This window comes from Pleurodeles waltl, chromosome 3_1, assembly GCF_031143425.1.
Source record: "Pleurodeles waltl isolate 20211129_DDA chromosome 3_1, aPleWal1.hap1.20221129, whole genome shotgun sequence".
Classification (NCBI taxonomy): Eukaryota; Metazoa; Chordata; class Amphibia; order Caudata; family Salamandridae; genus Pleurodeles; species Pleurodeles waltl.
In genome coordinates this window covers 23,352,526-23,374,156 of record NC_090440.1, presented here as the reverse complement: position 1 = coordinate 23,374,156, position 21,631 = coordinate 23,352,526, and the positions used below count along the sequence as shown (strand labels likewise).

At 54.9% G+C, this 21,631-nt stretch overlaps 2 protein-coding genes across 5 annotated transcripts in view; one reads left to right on the top strand and one right to left on the bottom strand.

Moving 5' to 3' along the window:
- Positions 1–21,631, top strand: part of LARGE2 (LARGE xylosyl- and glucuronyltransferase 2) — a 207,194-nt gene that overhangs the window by 61,029 nt on the left and 124,534 nt on the right. For all 4 annotated transcript variants that reach the window (XM_069221741.1, XM_069221740.1, XM_069221743.1 and 1 more), the window contains one exon: positions 15,155–15,251. The gene's annotated coding sequence lies outside the window, so the exon portion shown is untranslated. The remainder of the gene's footprint in view (positions 1–15,154; positions 15,252–21,631) is intronic.
- The window catches only part of LOC138283269 (proline-rich protein 36-like), a 26,391-nt gene continuing 11,655 nt past the window's right edge, over positions 6,896–21,631 (bottom strand). The window contains exons 3-5 of the mRNA XM_069221289.1: positions 9,173–10,172; positions 8,116–8,994; positions 6,896–7,753 (exon numbers count right to left, since the gene is read on the bottom strand). Of these exons, the coding sequence (XP_069077390.1) occupies positions 6,896–7,753; positions 8,116–8,994; positions 9,173–10,172 (2,737 nt within the window). The remainder of the gene's footprint in view (positions 7,754–8,115; positions 8,995–9,172; positions 10,173–21,631) is intronic.

The window sequence follows — 21,631 nt, the reverse complement described above, 5'->3', positions numbered from 1 at the left end:
TCACACCAGTTCTACACCAATACATTCCACTCTCCTCTACCCTGATCTAACCCACTCCAATTTACCCCACTCCAATCTTCTCCACTCTAACCCAATCTACCCCACTTCACTCCTATCCACACTACTATAATCCACCCAATCTACCCCACCCTAATCTACTCCGCTCCAATCTACCCCTCTCCACTTCAATCTAGTCCAGTCCACTGCACTCCACTCTTCCCATTCTATCCCAATTCACACCAGTTCTACACCACATTCCACTCTGCTCTACCCTGATCTAACCCACTGCAACGTACCCCATTCCATTCCAATCTACCCTACTCCATCACACTCCACTCTTCCCCATTCTATCCCAATCCACTCCAATCTACCCCAGTACATACCACTCCGCTCTACCTGGATCTAGACCTCTCCAGTCTATCCCGCACCCCTACGGTCTACCCCACTCAGCCTCCCACACTCCACGCCAATTCAGTCTACTTCCCTCCTGCACTCTAATCTATTCCACTTGTCTACTCCTCTGTACTCCAATATACCTGTGTACTCCGCTCTACCCCACTGCACCCTACTCTTATCTACCCCACCCCCTCCCTATCTACCCCCCACCACTCCAGTCTACCCCAGTCCCCCAGTCTAACCCACTGTACCCCAATCTACCCCACCGCACCATACTCTAATCTACCTAACACCAATCCAATCTACCCTAGTCTAACCCACTGCACCCCAATCTACCCCACTCAACCCCAATTCAGTCTTGTCCACTCAAATCTACCCTATTGTAATCCACCCAATCTACCTCAATTCACTGTAATCTACCCATCCTCACACCCAGTCTACCCCACTACACTCTACCATACTACAGTCTTCCATAATCCACACCCTTTCCATTGTACTCCATTCTACCCCCACTCCACTGCACCGCATCCCACTCCATGCCACTAACTTGTAGCCGGACTGAGTACTGAATGGCTAGAACACATTGCCAAAGCCAATAGCTCTTTCCTAGGTGAGACCTATTGGCTTTGCCAATGCTTGTTATGTACATTGGTAGGAATACAGATGCAACCTTTGTTTCAGAGGACCAGTCTGACAGCACTTGTGCTGTCTTTACGGTGGATATGGAAGAACCTCGGCCAGTACCGTGGGCAGCAGAGCAGGTTGTGTTATTGCTGCATCGGGGCACCGGTCGGTACTGCGGGAAGCAGAGCAGGTTGTGTTATTGCTGCATCAGGGCACCGGTCGGTACTGAGGGAAGCAGAGCAGGTTGTTATTGCTGCATCAGGGCACCGGTCGACACTGAGGGCAGCAGAGCAGGTTGTGTTATTGCTGCAGCGGGCACAGGTCGGTACTGAGGGAAGCAGAGTAGGTTGTGTTATTGCTGCAACGGGGCACCGGTCGGTACTGAGGGAAGCAGAGCAGGTTGTTATTGCTGCGTCGGGGCACCGGTCGGTACTGAGGAAAGCAGAGCAGGTTGTGTTATTGCTGCATCAGGGCACCGGTCGGTACTGAGGGCAGCAGTGCAGGTTGTGTTATTTCTGCATCTGCACAGGTTGGTACTGAGGAAAGCAGAGCAGGTTGTGTTATTGCTGCAGCGGGCACCGGCCTGTACTGAGGGAAGCAGAGCAGTTTGTGTTATTGCTGCATCGGGGCACCGGTCGGTACTGAAGGAAGCAGTGCAGGTTGTGTTATTGCTGCATCGGGGCACCGGTCGGTACTGAAGGAAGCAGTGCAGGTTGTGTTATTGCTGCATCGGGGCACCGGTCGGTACTGAGGGAAGCAGAGCAGTTTGTGTTATTGCTGCATCGGGGCACCGGTCGGTACTGAGGCAAGCAGCGCAGGTTGTGTTATTGCTGCATCGGGGCACCGGTCGGTACTGAGGGAAGCAGAGCAGGTTGTGTTATTGCTGCATCGGGGCACCGGTCGGTACTGAGGGAAGCAGAGCAGGTTGTGTTATTGCTGCATCGGGGCACCGGTCGGTACTGAAGGAAGCAGCGCAGGTTGTGTTATTACTGCATCGGGGCACCGGTCGGTACTGAAGGAAGCAGTGCAGGTTGTGTTATTGCTGCATCGGGGCACCGGCCTGTACTGAGGGAAGCAGAGCAGGTTGTGTTATTGCTGCATCGGGGCACCGGTCGGTACTGAAGGAAGCAGAGCAGGTTGTGTTATTACTGCATCGGGGCACCGGTCGGTACTGAAGGAAGCAGTGCAGGTTGTGTTATTGCTGCAGCGGGCACCGGCCTGTACTGAGGGAAGCAGAGCAGGTTGTGTTATTGCTGCAGTGGGCACAGGTCGGTACTGAGGGAAGCAGTGCAGGTTGTGTTATTGCTGCATCGGGGCACCGGTCGGTACTGAAGGAAGCAGTGCAGGTTGTGTTATTGCTGCAGCGGGCACAGGTTGGTACTGAGGCAAGCAGCGCAGGTTGTGTTATTGCTGCATCGGGGCACAGGTCGGTACTGAGGGAAGCAGAGCAGGTTGTGTTATTGCTGCATCGGGGCACCGGTCGGTACTGAGGGAAGCAGTGCAGGTTGTGTTATTGCTGCATCGGGGCACCGGTCGGTACTGAAGGAAGCAGCGCAGGTTGTGTTATTGCTGCATCGGGCACAGGTCAGTACTGAGGGAAGCAGCGCAGGTTGTGTTATTGCTGCAGCGGGGCACAGGTCGGTACTGAGGAAAGCAGAGCAGGTTGTGTTATTGCTGCATCGGGGCACCGGTCGGTACTGAAGGAAGCAGTGCATGTTGTGTTATTGCTGCATCGGGGCACAGGTCAGTACTGAGGGAAGCAGTGCAGGTTGTGTTATTGCTGCATCGGGCACAGGTCGATACTGAGGGTAGCGGAGCAGGTTGTGTTATTGCTGCATCGGGCACAGGTCGATACTGAAGGAAGCAGCGCAGGTTGTGTTATTGCTGCAGCGGGGCACAGGTCGGTACTGAGGGAAGCAGAGCAGGTTGTGTTATTGCTGCAGCGGGGCACAGGTCGGTACTGAGGGAAGCAGAGCAGGTTGTGTTATTGCTGCAGCGGGGCACAGGTCGGTACTGAGGGAAGCAGAGCAGGTTGTGTTATTGCTACATCGGGGCACCGGTCGGTACTGAGGGAAGCAGAGCAGGTTGTGTTATTGCTGCATCGGGGCACGGGTCGGTACTGAAGGAAGCAGTGCATGTTGTGTTATTGCTGCATCGGGGCACAGGTCAGTACTGAGGGAAGCAGTGCAGGTTGTGTTATTGCTGCATCGGGCACAGGTCGATACTGAGGGTAGCGGAGCAGGTTGTGTTATTGCTGCATCGGGCACAGGTCGATACTGAAGGAAGCAGCGCAGGTTGTGTTATTGCTGCATCGGGCACAGGTCGATACTGAAGGAAGCAGCGCAGGTTGTGTTATTGCTGCAGCGGGGCACAGGTCGGTACTGAGGGAAGCAGAGCAGGTTGTGTTATTGCTACATCGGGGCACCGGTCGGTACTGAGGGAAGCAGAGCAGGTTGTGTTATTGCTGCATCGGGGCACGGGTCGGTACTGAAGGAAGCAGTGCAGGTTGTGTTATTGCTGCATCGGGGCACAGGTCAGTACTGAGGGAAGCAGTGCAGGTTGTGTTATTGCTGCATCGGGCACAGGTCGGTACTGAGGGAAGCAGTGCAGGTTGTGTTATTGCTGCAGTGGGCACAGGTCGGTACTGAGGGAAGCAGTGCAGGTTGTGTTATTGCTGCAGTGGGCACAGGTCGGTACTGAGGGAAGCAGCGCAGGTTGTGTTATTGCTGCATCGGGGCACCGGTCGGTACTGAAGGAAGCAGTGCAGGTTGTGTTATTGCTGCATCGGGGCACCGGTCGGTACTGAGGGAAGCAGCGCAGGTTGTGTTATTGCTGCAGCGGGCACAGGTCGGTACTGAGGGAATTAGCACAGGTTGTGTTATTGCTGCAGCGGGCACAGGTCGGTACTGAGGGAAGCAGCGCAGGTTGTGTTATTGCTGCAGCGGGCACCAGTCGGTACTGAGGGAAGCAGAGCAGGTTGTGTTGTTGCTGCATCGGGGCACCGGTCGGTACTGAAGGAAGCAGTGCAGGTTGTGTTATTGCTGCAGCGGGGCACAGGTCGGTACTGAGGGAAGCAGCGCAGGTTGTGTTATTGCTGCAGCGGGCACCAGTCGGTACTGAGGGAAGCAGAGCAGGTTGTGTTATTGCTGCATCGGGGCACCGGTCGGTACTGAGGGAAGCAGCGCAGGTTGTGTTATTGCTGCATCGGGGCACCGGTCGGTACTGAGGGAAGCAGAGCAGGTTGTGTTATTGCTGCATCGGGGCACGGGTCGGTACTGAAGGAAGCAGCGCAGGTTGTGTTATTGCTGCATCGGGGCACAGGTCAGTACTGAAGGAAGCAGTGCAGGTTGTGTTATTGCTGCATCGGGCACAGGTCGATACTGAGGGAAGCAGAGCAGGTTGTGTTATTGCTGCAGCAGGCACAGGTCGGTACTGAAGGAAGCAGCGCAGGTTGTGTTATTGCTGCAGCAGGCACCGGTCGGTACTGAAGGAAGCAGCGCAGGTTGTGTTATTGCTGCATCGGGGCACCGGTCGGTACTGAAGGAAGCAGCGCAGGTTGTGTTATTGCTGCATTGGGGCACCGGTCGGTACTGAAGGAAGCAGCGCAGGTTGTGTTTTTGCTGCATCGGGGCACAGGTCGGTACTGAAGGAAGCAGCGCAGGTTGTGTTATTGCTGCATCGGGGCACAGGTCAGTACTGAAGGAAGCAGTGCAGGTTGTGTTATTGCTGCATCGGGCACAGGTCGATACTGAGGGTAGCGGAGCAGGTTGTGTTATTGCTGCAGTGGGCACAGGTCGGTACTGAGGGAAGCCCGTTAGAAACACCGACTACTTAATCTTTTCATGTCCTGCACAGCGCGATCTCGCTGGTTTTTACAAAGTGCGATCACGCTTTTTATTTTTTTTATAATTTCCCCGTCCCCTTTCACACTCTTGCCCGACCTCCCCATGAACCTGTGCATACTGTGATCTAGCTGTTGAGGTTCTTGATGGCTATCAAAAAGTTGAAAGGATTTTTGGGCCTGTGCCCAGAGAGGATGGAAGCCAACTTCTCTTCTGTGTTGCTTTTCCAGCTACGGGGAGAGGGACGGTTCTGGTGGTGGTGCGTGGTGAGTACGCAGACATCGCCGAAGGTGTGCTCTGTCCAGGTCAAGTTGCTGGCTTGTGAACGGTGATGTTGCTGATTGAGGAGAAAATCGAGTACAATAGGTGTCTGGTGGTGTGGGTGGGTTTGGTAACGTGCTTGGTGAGACCCAAATTTGCAAGGTTTTCCAGAAGGGCAGTAGAGTTTGGGGCGGATCTAGGTGAAAGTTAAGGTATCCGAGGAGTAAGAAGGTGGTGGGATAAATGATGAGGGGCGTGAAGAAGTCAGTGATGTCACTGGTGAACTTGGTGTGGGGTCCTGGTGGTCTGTATACACGGATTCCACCCAGGAAGAAGTTGGCTGTGATGTGTGTCTTGAACGTGAGGTGTTCCATGCCGCTGGTGCAGGTGTCCGAGTAGGTGGTGCAGCTGATAGTATTTTTTAATATAATGGTGACTCCACCTCTGGGCTTCTACTGACAGTCTTGCCTGGTGATCTTGTAGCAAGTGGGGATGGCTGTTGCAATCTCTGTTACAGAGATTGGTTTCAGTCATGTTTCCATGAGGAGGAGCAGGTCTGGAGTGTGCTTGTGCAGTAGGTTGCATGTCAGGTGTGAGGTGTTACGGAGCATGCACAAGAATGTGGCGTGTTTGGGTGGTGTTTGGTCTGCGTGATCAGGCGACTGGTTTATGTGAGTATGAACAAGTGTGGTGTTGTCATGGGAGATGTCAGTATGGGAGAGTGCATGATAACTCGTAGGAGGCACATGTGAACACTTCCATGTTGTGTGGTGAGGCGTGGCAGCATTGCACTGAGCGGGCCCAGTGTTGAGCGAACGGAGGAGCGCAGCGGGGTAGCAGTGGGTAGAGTGAGGACCGGGGCTCCTGCCACTGGACGTATTCCAGGCACGGACGGGCGCAGATGGGCTTGCCTTTGGTGTGCCAGTGGCATTCCCGCTGGGCATCCACATTGCAGCTGCCATTAAGTAGGCCCTGGGTGGGGTGAGGAGCTCCGGGTGGGCAGGATACCAGTGATGTCAGTTCCTGTGCAGAGGTGGATTCCTGCTCGCCTGCCTGTGCTCCTGTTCTTGGACACACCTGTAGATTGTTACCTTTTACAACAATAGAAGTTACTGTGCACCTTGGCACAGTAGTCTACCAGTGAATGTAGAATGGGAGTTATTCACAATATTTCACACAGCCCCAGGATGTGGAAGAGACCACTCTTGCACAAGTTTGGGCACAGATTCCTGGCCCGGCGCTCCTCATGCCTGAGCTTGTGGGGTGCTCACTTTGCTGCTGAGAGACCTGCTTCCCCTGGCACATCCTGTACAGGAAACCTGAATTCCCAGACTCTGGAACTGACAGCCCCACCCCACCCCTGTCTCTGCCCGAGCCCCCACCACAGTGTCTCTGTCCCAGTGGCTGTGCCTTCCCGGCTTCAATGTCTGGACCCTCCCAACCTCTCTGTCTAGAGTTTTCCACCCCCTGAGTCTCTGTCCGGAGCACCCTTGTGCCCTCTGTCTCTCTCGCTGGGATCACTTCCAGTGCCCATCAGGAACCCCTTCCTCAACTCGAACCATGCCCCGCTCTGGTGTAATATCCTCCAACATCACATCACTCCTGCTGCTTCTGGGTGCCCCGCAGGTGGTTGGTGGGGGGGGTTCTGCGGCACCTGGGTGCCCTGTGGGTGCACTGCAGTGTGGGGAGAGGGTTTGAAGGTCTACAGCGCCTGGGTGCCCTGTGGGGAGGGGGAAGGTCTGCAGCACCTGGGTGCTCTGCGGGTTGGTGCTCTACAGCGCCTGGGTGCTCTGCGGGTTGGAGGTCTGCAGCGCCTGGGTGCTCTGCGGGTTGAAGGTCTGCAGCGCCTGGGTGCTCTGTGGGTTGGAGGTCTGCAGCGCCTGGGTGCTCTGTGGGTTGGAGGTCTGCAGCGCCTGGGTGCTCTGTGGGTTGGAGGTCTGCAGCGCCTGGGTGCTCTGTGGGTTGGAGGTCTGCAGCGCCTGGGTGCTCTGTGGGTTGGAGGTCTGCAGCGCCTGGGTGCTCTGTGGGTTGGAGGTCTGCAGCGCCTGGGTGCTCTGTGGGTTGGGGCTCTGCAGCGCCTGGGTGCTCTGTGGGTTGGGGCTCTGCAGCGCCTGGGTGCTCTGCGGGTTGGGGCTCTGCAGCGCCTGGCTGCTCTGTGGGTTGGGGCTCTGCAGCGCCTGTGGGTTGGTGCTCTGCAGCGCCTGGGTGCTCCGTTGTTTGGTACTCTGCAGTGCCTGGGTGCTCCGTAGGTTGGTACTCTGCAGTGCCTGGGTGCTCCGTAGGTTGGTACTCTGCAGTGCCTGGGTGCTCTGTGGGTTGGAGGTGTGCAGTACCTGGGTGCTCCGCGGGTTGGGGCTCTGCAGCGCCTGTGAGTTGGTGCTCTGCAGCGCCTGGGTGCTCCGTAGGTTGGTACTCTGCAGCGCCTGGGTGCTCCGTAGGTTGGTACTCTGCAGTGCCTGGGTGCTCCGTAGGTTGGTACTCTGCAGTGCCTGGGTGCTCTGTGGGTTGGAGGTGTGCAGTACCTGGGTGCTCCGCGGGTTGGGGCTCTGCAGCGCCTGGGTACTCTGCGGGTTGGAGGTGTGCAGTACCTGGGTGCTCCGCGGGTTGGGGCTCTGCCGCGCCTGGGTACTCTGCGGGTTGGAGGTGTGCAGTACCTAGGTGCTCCGCGGGTTGGGGCTCTGCAGCGCCTGGGTGCTCCGCGGGTTGGGGCTCTGCAGCGCCTGGGTGCTCCGCGGGTTGGGGCTCTGCAGCGCCTGGGTGCTCCGCGGGTTGGAGCTCTGCAGCGCCTGGGTGCTCCGCGGGTTGGGGCTCTGCAGCGCCTGGGTGCTCCGCGGGTTGGGGCTCTGCAGCGCCTGGGTGCTCCGCGGGTTGGGGCTCTGCAGCGCCTGGGTGCTCCGCGGGTTGGGGCTCTGCAGCGCCTGGGTGCTCCGCGGGTTGGGGCTCTGCAGCGCCTGGGTGCTCCGCGGGTTGGGGCTCTGCAGCGCCTGGGTGCTCTGCGGGTTGGGGCTCGGGTGCTCCGCGGGTCGGGGCTCTGCAGCGCCTGGGTGCTCTGCGGGTCGGGGCTCTGCAGCGCCTGGGTGCTCTGCAGCGCCTGGGTGCTCTGCGGGTCGGGGCTCTGCAGCGCCTGGGTGCTCTGCGGGTCGGGGCTCTGCAGCGCCTGGGTGCTCTGCAGCGCCTGGGTGCTCTGCGGGTCGGGGCTCTGCAGCGCCTGGGTGCTCCGCGGGTCGGGGCTCTGCAGCGCCTGGGTGCTCTGCGGGTCGGGGCTCTGCAGCGCCTGGGTGCTCCGCGGGTCGGGGCTCTGCAGCGCCTGGGTGCTCCGCGGGTCGGGGCTCTGCAGCGCCTGGGTGCTCTGCGGGTCGGGGCTCTGCAGCGCCTGGGTGCTCTGCGGGTCGGGGCTCTGCAGCGCCTGGGTGCTCTGCGGGTCGGGGCTCTGCAGCGCCTGGGTGCTCTGCGGGTCGGGGCTCTGCAGCGCCTGGGTGCTCTGCGGGTCGGGGCTCTGCAGCGCCTGGGTGCTCTGCGGGTCCGGGCTCTGCAGCGCCTGGGTGCTCCCCGGGTTGGGGCTCGGGTGCTCCGCGGGTTGGGGCTCTGCAGCGCCTGGGTGCTCCCCGGGTTGGGGCTCGGGTGCTCCGCGGGTTGGGGCTCTGCAGCGCCTGGGTGCTCCCCGGGTTGGGGCTCGGGTGCTCCGCGGGTCGGGGCTCTGCAGCGCCTGGGTGCTCCGCGGGTCGGGGCTCTGCAGCGCCTGGGTGCTCCGCGGGTCGGGGCTCTGCAGCGCCTGGGTGCTCCGCGGGTCGGGGCTCTGCAGCGCCTGGGTGCTCCGCGGGTCGGGGCTCTGCAGCGCCTGGGTGCTCCGCGGGTCGGGGCTCTGCAGCGCCTGGGTGCCACGCAGGGGTGGTGTTTCTGCAGCGCCTGGGTGCTCCGCGGGTCGGGGCTCTGCAGCGCCTGGGTGCTCTGCGGGTCCGGGCTCTGCAGCGCCTGGGTGCTCTGCGGGTCGGGGCTCTGCAGCGCCTGGGTGCTCTGCGGGTCGGGGCTCTGCAGCGCCTGGGTGCCACGCAGGGGTGGTGTTTCTGCAGCGCCTGGGTGCTCCGCGGGTCGGGGCTCTGCAGCGCCTGGGTGCTCTGCGGGTCCGGGCTCTGCAGCGCCTGGGTGCTCCGCGGGTCGGGGCTCTGCAGCGCCTGGGTGCTCCGCGGGTCGGGGCTCTGCAGCGCCTGGGTGCTCTGCGGGTCGGGGCTCTGCAGCGCCTGGGTGCTCTGCGGGTCGGGGCTCTGCAGCGCCTGGGTGCTCTGCGGGTCGGGGCTCTGCAGCGCCTGGGTGCTCTGCGGGTCGGGGCTCTGCAGCGCCTGGGTGCTCTGCGGGTCGGGGCTCTGCAGCGCCTGGGTGCTCTGCGGGTCGGGGCTCTGCAGCGCCTGGGTGCTCTGCGGGTCGGGGCTCTGCAGCGCCTGGGTGCTCTGCGGGTCGGGGCTCTGCAGCGCCTGGGTGCTCCGCGGGTCGGGGCTCTGCAGCGCCTGGGTGCTCCGCGGGTCGGGGCTCTGCAGCGCCTGGGTGCTCCGCGGGTCGGGGCTCTGCAGCGCCTGGGTGCTCCGCGGGTCGGGGCTCTGCAGCGCCTGGGTGCTCTGCGGGTCGGGGCTCTGCAGCGCCTGGGTGCTCCGCGGGTCGGGGCTCTGCAGCGCCTGGGTGCTCCGCGGGTCGGGGCTCTGCAGCGCCTGGGTGCTCTGCGGGTCGGGGCTCTGCAGCGCCTGGGTGCCACGCAGGGGTGGTGTTTCTGCAGCGCCTGGGTGCTCCGCGGGTCGGGGCTCTGCAGCGCCTGGGTGCTCTGCGGGTCGGGGCTCTGCAGCGCCTGGGTGCCACGCAGGGGTGGTGTTTCTGCAGCGCCTGGGTGCCCGGTGGAGCAGGCGGTGTCTGCAGCATCTGGGTGCCATGTGGAGGTGGATCTGCAGCGCCTGGGTGCCACACAGAGGGGGGGGGGGGGGGGGGGAGGGGGAGCATGCGGTCTGCAGCGCCTGGGTGCCACACGACGTCTGCAGCACCTGGGTACTGCATGCAGTTTGCTGCCTGGGGGTGGTAAAGATTTTTGTTCATCATTAATGTGCAGAATGCAGTTTTACTCTTGATTTCACATGTACACACTGATATTGTGCTATTGCCTTTCAAACAAAAGTGCTATGCGACATAGAAGTGTGTTTTCCTAGTTCTTATGATCTAGGCCTTAATTTGGGCCTGGTGGCCATGTTTTTCAAAATGGATATTTCGCTCGCACATTTCACTGTTTGTTATTTCTGCAGCACACAGTCAAGTAGAGTCGTGTTTATTTTCTTTGCCGTTGTTCTTTCTGTTCTCAATGACCTCTTCCTGGCACGATCACAATACTGTGTCTTTCTTCAAGAACCTACCTCTAGCTCACTATACCCTCTTCATTCAGGAGTTTGCTGTAGCTCATGTGCATAGTTTGTTCGGCCATCTCCAGATGCCATTAGCACAGAGGGGGCGGAGTCCATATTCACCTAGTGGGATAGTGCACAGGTGCCACAGCAAATGACCTTTCATAAAACTCTGCTCTGATGTGCCGAGAATGGAACGTTTTTGATCACACTGCGATGATTTCGCAGTTTTAGGGAGTTTAGCATGCTGAAATAGTTGATATAAACCCTTGATTTGGGGGGTGAGCCAGAGAGACTGCCTCCGCTGCTAGGGATGTTCTCTGTTTCTCCTTTGAGTTTTCTGCCCACTTGGAACTTCAGACATTACAGAGTGCTGCAGAATCATGAATATTCTCCCTCCTGAGAGCCTTCGTGGCACTGGCTCTCTGCATTTGCCAATTCTGTACCACGTCTCTTGAATTTTTGTAACCAATATTTTACATTTAGAACTCAAGGCCTGATTTAGATGTTGGCAGACGAGTTACTCCATCACAACGGTGACGGATATCCTGTCCACGTAAATATAAATCCCATAGGGTATAATAGAATTTATATATCGGCGGACGGGATATCAGTCACTGTTGTAACCGCGTAACTCGTCTGACAAGATGTAACTCAGGCCCTCAGTTATTGAGTGGGCCATTACTTAATTGACTGTACTTTTGATGGGTTAGGAGGTACCTTACCAAGGGGACACATTGCCTCATAAAAGTGAGGTTTAAAATGGTTTCCCATTCATCAACCAGTGGGCATTATGGTAAGGTAAAGCTTTGAGGTGTAAAAATTTTGGGGTTCCCCACGCCCATAGGGGCCCTGTGCTGTATACAACTTTACACTGCTGTCAAGGTCTGGCACAAATATTCCATCGATCCCAGGAGCTAAGCTCCTTGCATTCCAAGAGTATACCAATATTAAAAAAAAAAACATTTGGAAAAATCCAGGCACAAAGTACTGGCCGAGGGGGAATTGGGATGATGGGTACTGGAATACTTGAAAACCTCTCGGGCAGAGCCACCGTTTAGGTATTTAGGTTCATAATAGTCAGTCAGTCATAAGTATTGCCAACTTTCAATATCATGGTGCAATGACTCAGTGTATACTCACCACCGTAGGCTGGTTTGAGAGTGTGATCCACAGGGTGAGATTGATAATCTCCACAATAGTGGCCCAAGAACAAGGAATGAGTAGACTGTTGGAATGCTGGAGAACCCAGATGTTTCTGTAGACTGGAGAAAGCAGAACTCAAGATTTTCTAAGAAGTCCTTGAGGTATGTTACCAAAAGGAATGAAAAACACACTGGAGGTGCACATGAAAGAAGGTTGGTGAGGAACTTGGACAAGATTCAGAGAAACCTCAGCAAGCCTTTTATACCAGTGCAGATGGTTTTAACCTAAAAGTTCCTATCTAAAGTGTTGATGACATCTTGGAAAGAGAAGAGGAAATTAATTTTCAATGACAACGCCACCATCTTGGATTGAAAAAAAAAAAATGAGATACTTGCCCGTGGCTACAGGTTTTGGATGGTGTATGGGATTAGCTGTTGACTCCACCAATGTTGTGGCAGACATAGGTGCCATCTGCTGTAGACATGCCAATAAGTGCCAACTTTCTGATGTAATGTAACAAAAAAATTTTGAAAGAGCAGTATTTTCCTCAGCTTTCAAATTGACCAAAGACATAATGTCAGACCAACGCTCCGGTTTCAGACTAGGCAGAGGCCAAGAGTCAGCCGTCCTATGCATTTGGGGTGACCTAAAATTCAGTTGACAAGAACGGAGTGGCTGCACTATTGCCTATGGATTTCTCAGCTGCCTTGGACACTGTTCATCACAACCTGTTATTACAAAAACTCCATCTCAGGATATGTACAAATGCTCTCAAATGAATAGGTTCTTACCTCGGAGAGAGGCAAAGAGTAGTTTACCCATCACCTGTTACATCAGCATCTCACACCCAACACTGCGGTGTCCTTCAGGGGTTCATCATAACGCCCTCTGTTGTTCAAAATCTACCTAGACCCTTTAATGGGCGCCCAGAAGACGCCTACAACTCAAAACTTGGCAGTGGCCTTTGCGCCATTAAATACATGGATGATGAGCAAAAGCTCAACAACATTTACTCTGAAATCGCCACGTGTGGACAGTGGCAAACATTCCTGCCCACAGTTAAGTGGCCCAATAAACTGTAGGCCCCTCCAACAGAATCAAGGGAAGTCGGAAACCTAGGGTTAGCCATTTACCCGGACCTCTGCTTGGTACCACACATCAGGTGCATCCCAGAGTGCCTTCTGCACCATGGAAACACTGCTCCCCAGTGTTGGTAACAACAAAAACCACAAGCTATCCTCAGTATCGTTATCTCCAAGCTTGACAGTGCCAACAGCCTGCAACTTGGTGCACCCAGATTCATCGTACGTAAAATGCATCTCCAAAAATTCTCCAGCAAGACTCGTTCTCTGCTCTCACCCAAGAGAACTCATGACTCCAGTCCTGCAGTCGCTTCACAGGCTACCTGTAGCTAGAAGGACACTGTTCAGGGCGCTCTGGAATGTCCACGGAGCCTCCTGAGGAAAAGGACCACTATACCTGCAACTTAAGTTCAAGCAACACCTACAAAACAGGATGCTGTGCTCCAGGAGTGAACCCCAAGTCATCATACCACCTTAGCATAAGAAATCCCTAGGAGGGAACCGCTTTCTCACCACAAGCTGCTGAGCTCTGCGACTCATCACCAGCCAAGATTTGAAGAATCTAGGAACAGATACACTTCAGAAGACTGTTGAAAACATAATTATTGCCAAGATAACTAGATCATCCCACAACCATGGGTTAGACCAGGGACAGATAATCCTACCTTCAAGTTCAGGCGACTGTTTCCAACCCACAGAAATAGAACTGTCCAACCAGCGATCCTCTGTATCCAAGTAAGTTGTGAAGGTCTGACGTATGGTTAGTATATAGTATTGGCAATTGATATATAACCCTTTTGGCCCATACTAATACCATAACACTCAGCGGTTGACAGCTAACTGGCTCAACCATCCCATAAGGAGCATATGCTACAGGTTGTGTGCATCAGTCAGTAGTGAACCAGCCATCAATTTGAACAAGCATGGAGTAACTGAAGAGATCGGCCACATGCTGCTGACGAATGTGAGGGCTCAAATCTAGTCCACCACTGCTGGTCTCAACTAACTACACACTGACTGCTTCTTTACATCTCACAGCAACACTCCGATATGGGATGGTGTCACTTTAATACTAGAAGCACCGTCACTCAAGCCCTCGTTACCAGCTGGATGGACTACGGTAACACTCTTTACATAGGAATCGCCGCACGCCTCCTGAAGAGACTATAGACCTTCACTGATGGACCCACATCACACCACACCTCAAGAAATTACACTGGCTCCGTACCCAGAAGAGATTTCAGTTCAAGATACAGATCCACGCCTACAAGGCCCTGCATAATGAAGGTCCAGCATTCATCAACAAACGAATGATCTTCCATCAACCGATCAGACACCTGCAATCCGCCTCCTTCTTCCTCGCAGGCACCCCACGAATACACCGATCCAACAGTGGAGGACTCTCCTTCTCTCACCTCGCGGCCAAAGCCTGGAATGACCTTCCCCTGCACCTCAGGAATGTTTCATTGCTCGGGAATTCAGAAAAGGACTCAAGATCTGGCCGTTCAAAGGAACAGAGCACCTCCAAGCAGCTAGCAACTTCAGCGCCTTGAGACCCTCACAGGTGATTTGTTGCGCTTTAGAAATCCTGAATGACAAAGACCATCCCAGGAGATCTCTCCACTATCTCTCCCCAACTATGCCTACTCAGGACCAGAGATTTAAACAAAATATAGGGTTGAGCACCTCTGTGCAGCAGCCGGCTACGTAGACTATGCTAATAAGAAACACCATAAAGGAGCCTGCAGAGATGCTCAAAACTGCCAGTCTAGTGAAACTCTTACACTGTGCATCTCCCTCACACCTCGTCATCCATCGCCCTGCTAAGCGCTGCGTCCCATAACATGATAACCACACTCAAGCAGTCATCACGCATGACGTGGGAACACTTCCAATGTAGGCTAAATGTACAAAGACAACACCCTTCCAGCCACACACGCTACATGGCATAGGTTGCTGAGCATAGGTAAGCGCTTCATTGCCCCCACATAGAGGTAGTAGGCGCTATGAGTGCTGCGCTATAATATAATATAATACAATACAATGAATCTTGACCTCTACAAGGAGGACACGTCACTCGAGTCACATAATTTATGACACCCACGGTGTCTGCTCTGGTTCTGAGGGCCCCATGCCACAGCCTCATGCTGTGGCCCCGGTCCTCATTCCCGATAGATCTGACATTGCCCATAATGTTAAGAGACGAGAGCCAGGGTGTGATCGCCCCTTCTGCAGTCAGTTCAGGCCACAGAAAAATATCATGCAATGTCCTGAAACCCCTGAGCCCCAGTTTGGAGTTTCTTTCCTGATGTAGGAATCTGGTGATATTGTTACTGTTGCATGAGTGTTTTTAATGTTTTGATTTTGTAATGCCAGATACGTTGTTGTAGAAAGTCTGCTAATAAACTGATGTTGTCTGTTGTTACAGATGGAAACTGAGATGGACAGAAGCTGGTGCTGACCGCCATAGACTGCCCACGGTGGAAGAACCTGGACAGAACAACATCCAAGTGGCCACCTTGACGGTAAAGTCCCATTGTACGAGAGGGGCCTTTTAAGACACGGGGAATGTGGGCTATTGCCTAGGGCCCCAACCATCCAGGGCCCCAAACTTCCAAGAACCCCCCTAGGAAAGTAAACTTTCCGTCCATCTAGTTCAGTTCTGTCTGTTCTCATCTCTGAACCCCTCTCCGGTCTGCCTACCTCTGCCTCCGAGTCTCTCTCTTTGCCCAGTGGCATCTTAAGGGCTTCGGGGGGGCCCTGAAATGAGATTTCAACTGTTTTTGTGCCAAGCCTGTTTCTGAAAGTTTGTTTGGCATCATGAAGGCTTAAATTAGCAGAAAATGGGCAGTAAAATTAGGAACAGGAGTCTTGTCTGGGAGCCCACAGGTCCTTTAGATGGCACTGATGGCGGGAGCGCCCTACACTGTCCCCCAAGCCTTCCTTTCACACTCACTAGAGTGTCCGCCCTCGTCCACTTGTGAGTACAGCAGATCCACCATCCCAGACAAGGATCCCTATGTTTTTCCTGCTAAAACATTTTCCTAGGGCCCTTCCATCTGTTAACAATGAAGATGTTTTTCCTGATGGCCACAAGGTGGCGGTGGTGAACTGCTCCTCCTCTTTGAGGCAATTAGTTCTAGATGTCCTTGTCGAACCTTTAGCCAAGATGAATTAGTAAATAAGCGTAGGTTTTGTGTTTGGGGTGTGGGCAATCTTTTTAACACATGTACGCCAACGATCTACGTAATATACTAGCATGGGTGTGCCACAGGTGATGCAGTAACTGAACTGCAGTGGACGTGCACATGTCATGCAGTAAATGCAGTGGATGTGGAGGGGGTGATGCAGTAATTGCACTGCAGTGGACATGCACAGGTCATGCAGTGAATGCAGTGGACGTACCACGGGTGATGTAGTAACTGTACTACAGTGGACGTGCCACGGGTGGTGCAGTAACTGCAGTGGGCGTACCATGAGTGATGCAGTAACTGAACTGCAGTTGATGTACCACCGGTGAGGCAGCAAATGCAGTGGACGTGCCATGGGTGATTCAATAACTGTATTGCAGTGGATGTGTCACAGGGGATGCTGTAAATGCAGTGGATGTGTCACGGGTGATGCAGTAACTGTGATAGCCTGTTTGTTAATGAAGCTTGCACTGCTGCTATCTGTGCTGTGTGTGTGATATCCTGCGTGTTAGTAAAGCTGGCACTGCTGCTGCCTGTCCTGGGCCTATGATGGCCTTTAAGTGAAGCTTACACTGCTGCTACCTGTGCTGTGCGAGTGATAGCCTGTGTTAGCACTGCTGCGAAAGACCGTGTTAGCTTGCACTGCTGTTACCTGTGCTGCTACCTGTATGTTAGTGATGCTTGCACTGCTCCCACCTGTGCTGTCTGTGACAGCCTGTGTGTTAATGAAGCTTGCACTGCTCATACCTGTGCTGTGCCTGTGATAGCCTGTGTTAGTGAAGCTTGCACTGCTGCTACTTGCGCTGTGTCTGTGACAGCCTGTGTGTTAGTGAAGCTTGCACTGCTCACACCTGTGCTGTGCCTGTGATAGCCTGTGTGTTAGTGAAGCTTGCACTGCTGATCCTACCTGTGTTGTGCCTGTGATAGCCTGTAAGCGAAGCGTGCACTGCCGATACCTGTGCTATGCCTGTGATAGCCTGTGATAGCCTGTAAGTGACACTTGCACTGCTGCTACCTGTGTTAGTGAATCTTTAACTGCTCCTATGTATGTTAGTGAAGCTTGCACTGCTGCTACCTGTGTGTTAGTGAAGCTTGCATTGCTGCTGCCTGTGCTGTGCCTGTGATAGTCTGTGTGTTAGTGAAGCTTGCACTGCTGATCCTACCTGTGTTGTGCCTGTGATAGCCTGTAAGCGAAGTGTGCACTGCTGATACCTGTGCTATGCCTGTGATAGCCTGTAAGTGATGCTTGCACTGCTGCTACCTGTGTTAGTGAATCTTTAACTGCTCTTACGTGTGTTAGTGAAGCCTGCACTGCTGCCTGGGTGTTAGTGAAGATTGCACTGCTGTGCCTGTGATACCCTGTGTTAGTCAAGCTTGCACTTCCGATCCTACCTGTGCTGTGCCTGTGATATCCTGCATGTTAGTGAAGCTGGCACTGCTGCTACTTGTCCTGTGCCTATCAGGGCCTTTAAGTGAAGCTTGCACTCCTCCCACCTGTGCCTGTGATAGCCTGTGTGTTAGTGAAGCTTGCACTGCTGATCCTACCTGTGCTGTGCCTGTGATAGCTTGTAAGTGAAGTGTGCACTGCCGATACCTGTGCTATGCCTGTGACAGCTTGTGAGTTAGTGAAGCTTGCACTGCTGCTATCTGTGCTGTGCCTGTGATAGCCTGTGTTAGTGAAGCTTGCACTGCTGCTACCTCTGCTGTGCCTGTGATAGCCTGTGTTAGTGAAGCTTGCACTGCTGATCCTACCTGTGCTGTGCCTGTGACAGCTTGTGAGTTAGTGAAGCTTGCACTGCTGCTATCTGTGCTGTGCCTGTGATAGCCTGTGTTAGTGAAGCTTGCACTGCTCGCACCTGTGCTGTGCCTGTGATAGCCTGTGTGTTAGTGAAGCTTGCACTGCTGATCCTACCTGTGTTGTGCCTGTGATAGCCTGTAAGTGAAGCGTGCACTGCTGATACCTGTGCTATGCCTGTGATAGCCTGTAAGTGATACTTGCACTGCTGCTACCTGTGTTAGTGAATCTTTAACTGCTCCTACGTGTGTTAGTGAAGCCTGCACTGCTGCCTGGGTGTTAGTGAAGATTGCACTGCTGCTACCTCTGCTGTGCCTGTGATAGCCTTTGTGTTAGTGAAGCTTGCACTGCTGCTACCCGTGTGTTAGTGAAGCTTGCACTGCTGCTACCTGTCCTATGCCTGTGATATCCTGTGTGTTAGTGAAGCTTGCACTGCTGCTACCTGTGCTGTGCCTGTGATATCCTGTGTGTTAGTGAAGCTTGCACCGCTGCTACTTGCGCTGTGCCTGTGATAGCCTGTGTTAGTGAAGCTTGCACTGCTGATCCTACCTGTGCTGTGCCTGTGATAGCCTGTAAGTGAAGCTTCCACTGCTGCTACCTGTGTTAGTGAAGCTTGCACTGCTACTACCTGTCCTATGCCTGTGATATCCTTTGTGTTAGTGAAGCTGGCACTGCTGCTACCTGTGCTGTGCCTGTGATAGCCTTTGTGTTAGTGAAGCTTGCACTGCTGCTACCTGTGTGTTAGTGAAGCTTGCACTGCTGCTACCTGTGCTGTGCCTGTGATAGCCTTTGTGTTAGTGAAGCTGGCACTGCTGCTACCTGTGCTGTGCCTGTGATATCCTTTGTGTTGGTGAAGCTTGCACTGCTGCTACCTGTGCTGTGCCTGTGATAGCCTTTGTGTTGGTGAAGCTTGCACTGCTGATCCTACCTGTGCTGTGCCTGTGATAGCCTGTAAGTGAAACTTGTACCACTCCTACCTGTGTGTTAGTGAAGCTTGCACTGCTGCTACCTGTGCTGTGCCTGTGATAGCCTTTGTGTTGGTGAAGCTTGCACCGCTGCTACCTGTGCTGTGCCTGTCATAGCCTGCAAGTGAAACTTGTACCACTCCTACCTGTTTAGTGAAGCTTGCACTGCTGCTACCTGTGCTGTGCCTGTGATATCCTGTGTTAGTGAAGCTTGCACTGCTGCTACCTGTGCTGTGCCTGTCATAGCCTGCAAGTGAAACTTGTACCACTCCTACCTGTGTGTTAGTGAAGCTTGCACTGCTGCTACCTGTGCTGTGCCTGTGATAGCCTTTGTGTTGGTGAAGCTTGCACCGCTGCTACCTGTGCTGTGCCTGTCATAGCCTGCAAGTGAAACTTGTACCACTCCTACCTGTGTGTTAGTGAAGCTTGCACTGCTGCTACCTGTGCTGTGCCTGTGATAGCCTTTGTGTTAGTGAAGCTTGCACTGCTGCTACCTGGGTGTTAGTGAAGATTGCACTGCTGCTACTTGTGCTGTGCCTGTGATAGCCTTTGTGTTAGTGAAGCTTGCAACGCTGCTACCTGTGCTGTGCCTGTGATAGCCTGTGTTAGTGAAGCTGGCACTGCTGCTACCTGTCCTATGCATGTGATAGCCTTTGTGTTAGTGAAGCGTGCACTGCTGCTACCTGTGATGTGTGTGACAGCTTGTGTGTTAGTGAAGCTGGCACTGCTGCTACCTGTGATGTGTGTGACAGCTTGTGTGTTAGTGAAGCTTGCACTGCTGCTACCTGTGATAGCCTTTGTGCTAGTGAAGCTTGCACTGCTGCTACCTGTGTGTTAGTGAAGCTTGCACTGCTGCTACCTGTGTGTTAGTGAAGCTTGCACTGCTGCTACCTGTGCTGTGCCTGTGATAGCTTGTGAGTTAGTGAAGCTTGCACCGCTGCTACCTGTGCTGTGCCTGTGATAGCCTGTGTTAGTGAAGCTGGCACTGCTGCTACCTGTCCTATGCATGTGATAGCCTTTGTGTTAGTGAAGCGTGCACTGCTGCTACCTGTGATGTGTGTGACAGCTTGTGTGTTAGTGAAGCTTGCATTGCTGCTACCTGTGTGTTAGTGAAGCTTGCATTGCTGCTACCTGTGCTGTGCCTGTGATAGTCTGTGTGTTAGTGAAGGTCGGTGAGACATTTGCACTGTGTGAAAAGTCAAAACTACTGACTTTGTCACTGTGTTGGTTTAGTACTTAGCAGTGTGCCTTGTCCTGTCTCTTGTGACTCTTTAGTACCTTGGCACTGCCGCCCCACGGACACGCTTGGACTTTTGTGGGGTTCGCAGGGCAGGTGGTAGGGTGCCAGTGTGGGCACTGAGGGGTGGTCGGTGAGTGGGCCCTTGTGTGGTTCACTTGGCAGGGTGCCAGTGTAGGCCCTGAAGAGTGGTCAGTGAGTTGGGACATATGTGGGGTTCACAGGGTAGGTGGTAGGGTGCCAGTGTTGGCACTGAGGGGGTGGTCGGTGAGTGGGGACATTGTGGGGTTCACTTGGCAGGGTGCCAGTGTGGGCACTGAGGGGTGGTCGGTGAGTGGGCCATTGTGGGGTTCACTTGGCAGGGTGCCTGTGTGGGCACTGAGGGGTGGTCGGTGAGTGGGGACATTGTGGGGTTCACTTGGCAGGGTGCCAGTGTAGGCCCTGAAGGGTGGTCAGTGAGTTGGGACATATGTGGGGTTCACAGGGTAGGTGGTAGGGTGCCAGTGTGGGCACTGAGGATGGCACAGACGGGTCTTCTGGCATCGCAGTAGAGATTAGATACTGGCGGGGGTCATGATGGACATCGGGGTGCAGTGGGGAAGTCTAGGGGCCCCAGGTTGCCATGTCACCCGCCTGGAGCCCCCTCTGTGGCAGAACAAACATCTCCGGCCTTCTTCCAGGTATAATCCTTCCCCCCTTTCACCCCACCTCCCCTCCCGGCGCCCCACACTCTGGTGGTTGGGGGGCATGTCTACGGCCCCCAGTTGTCTTTGTTCTGCCCGGATCTGGCCCCGGCTAGGATTATTTTGGATAATATTTCATCTTCCGCCTCATTTAGCGTTTCTGCCAAAGTTTCTCGTGGGGGGGGGGGGAGTTGGAAGGAGGGGGTGGGATGGTGGGGTCTGGGGCACCAGATGCCACGTCACTCCTTTTACTCTCCTGGGGTGCAGTTTGCCACTCACTGCTGCTTCTAGCAGAGGAACCAAGCAGTGTGCGCGCGGAGTGGGCAGAGCAGGTGAGGACCGCTGGTGCAGGGCACGGGGGCAGGCGCTGGTGCAGGGCACAGGCGCTGGTGCAGGGCACGGGGGGCGCTGGTGCAGGGCACGGGGGGCAGGCGCTGGTGCAGGGCACGGGGGCAGGCGCTGGTGCAGGCGCTGGTGGAGGGCACGGGGGCAGGCGCTGCTGCAGTTTATGGCAACAAGCACTGCTGCAGTGTATGAGAACAGGCACTGGTGCATTGTAAGGGAACGGCGCTGGTGCAGTGAGAACAGGCGCTGGTGCAGTGTATGGGAGCAAGCATTGGTGCAATGCATGGGAACAGGACCTGGTGCACTGCAGGGGACCTGGCACTGGTGCATTGTATGGGAGCAGGCACTGGTTCAGTGTATGGGAACATGAACTGGTGCAGTGCATAAGAACAAGCACCGGTGCAGTGCATGGGAACAGGAACTGGCGCATTTTGTGACCAGATGCACTAGTGCAGTGTTGAGGAACGGGCACTGGCGCAGTGTTGAGGAACGGGCACTGGCGCAGTGTTGAGGAACGGGCACTGGCGCAGTGTTGAGGAACGGGCACTGGCGCAGTGTTTAGGAGCAGGCACTGGTGCAGTGTATGTGGGAACAGCCACTGGTGGGGTGTATGAGAATAGGCAGTGTGAGTGGCACTATGGCACTGTGGTCTAAGGTTGTGAGACTTATACCTTGTGAGTGGCACTGTA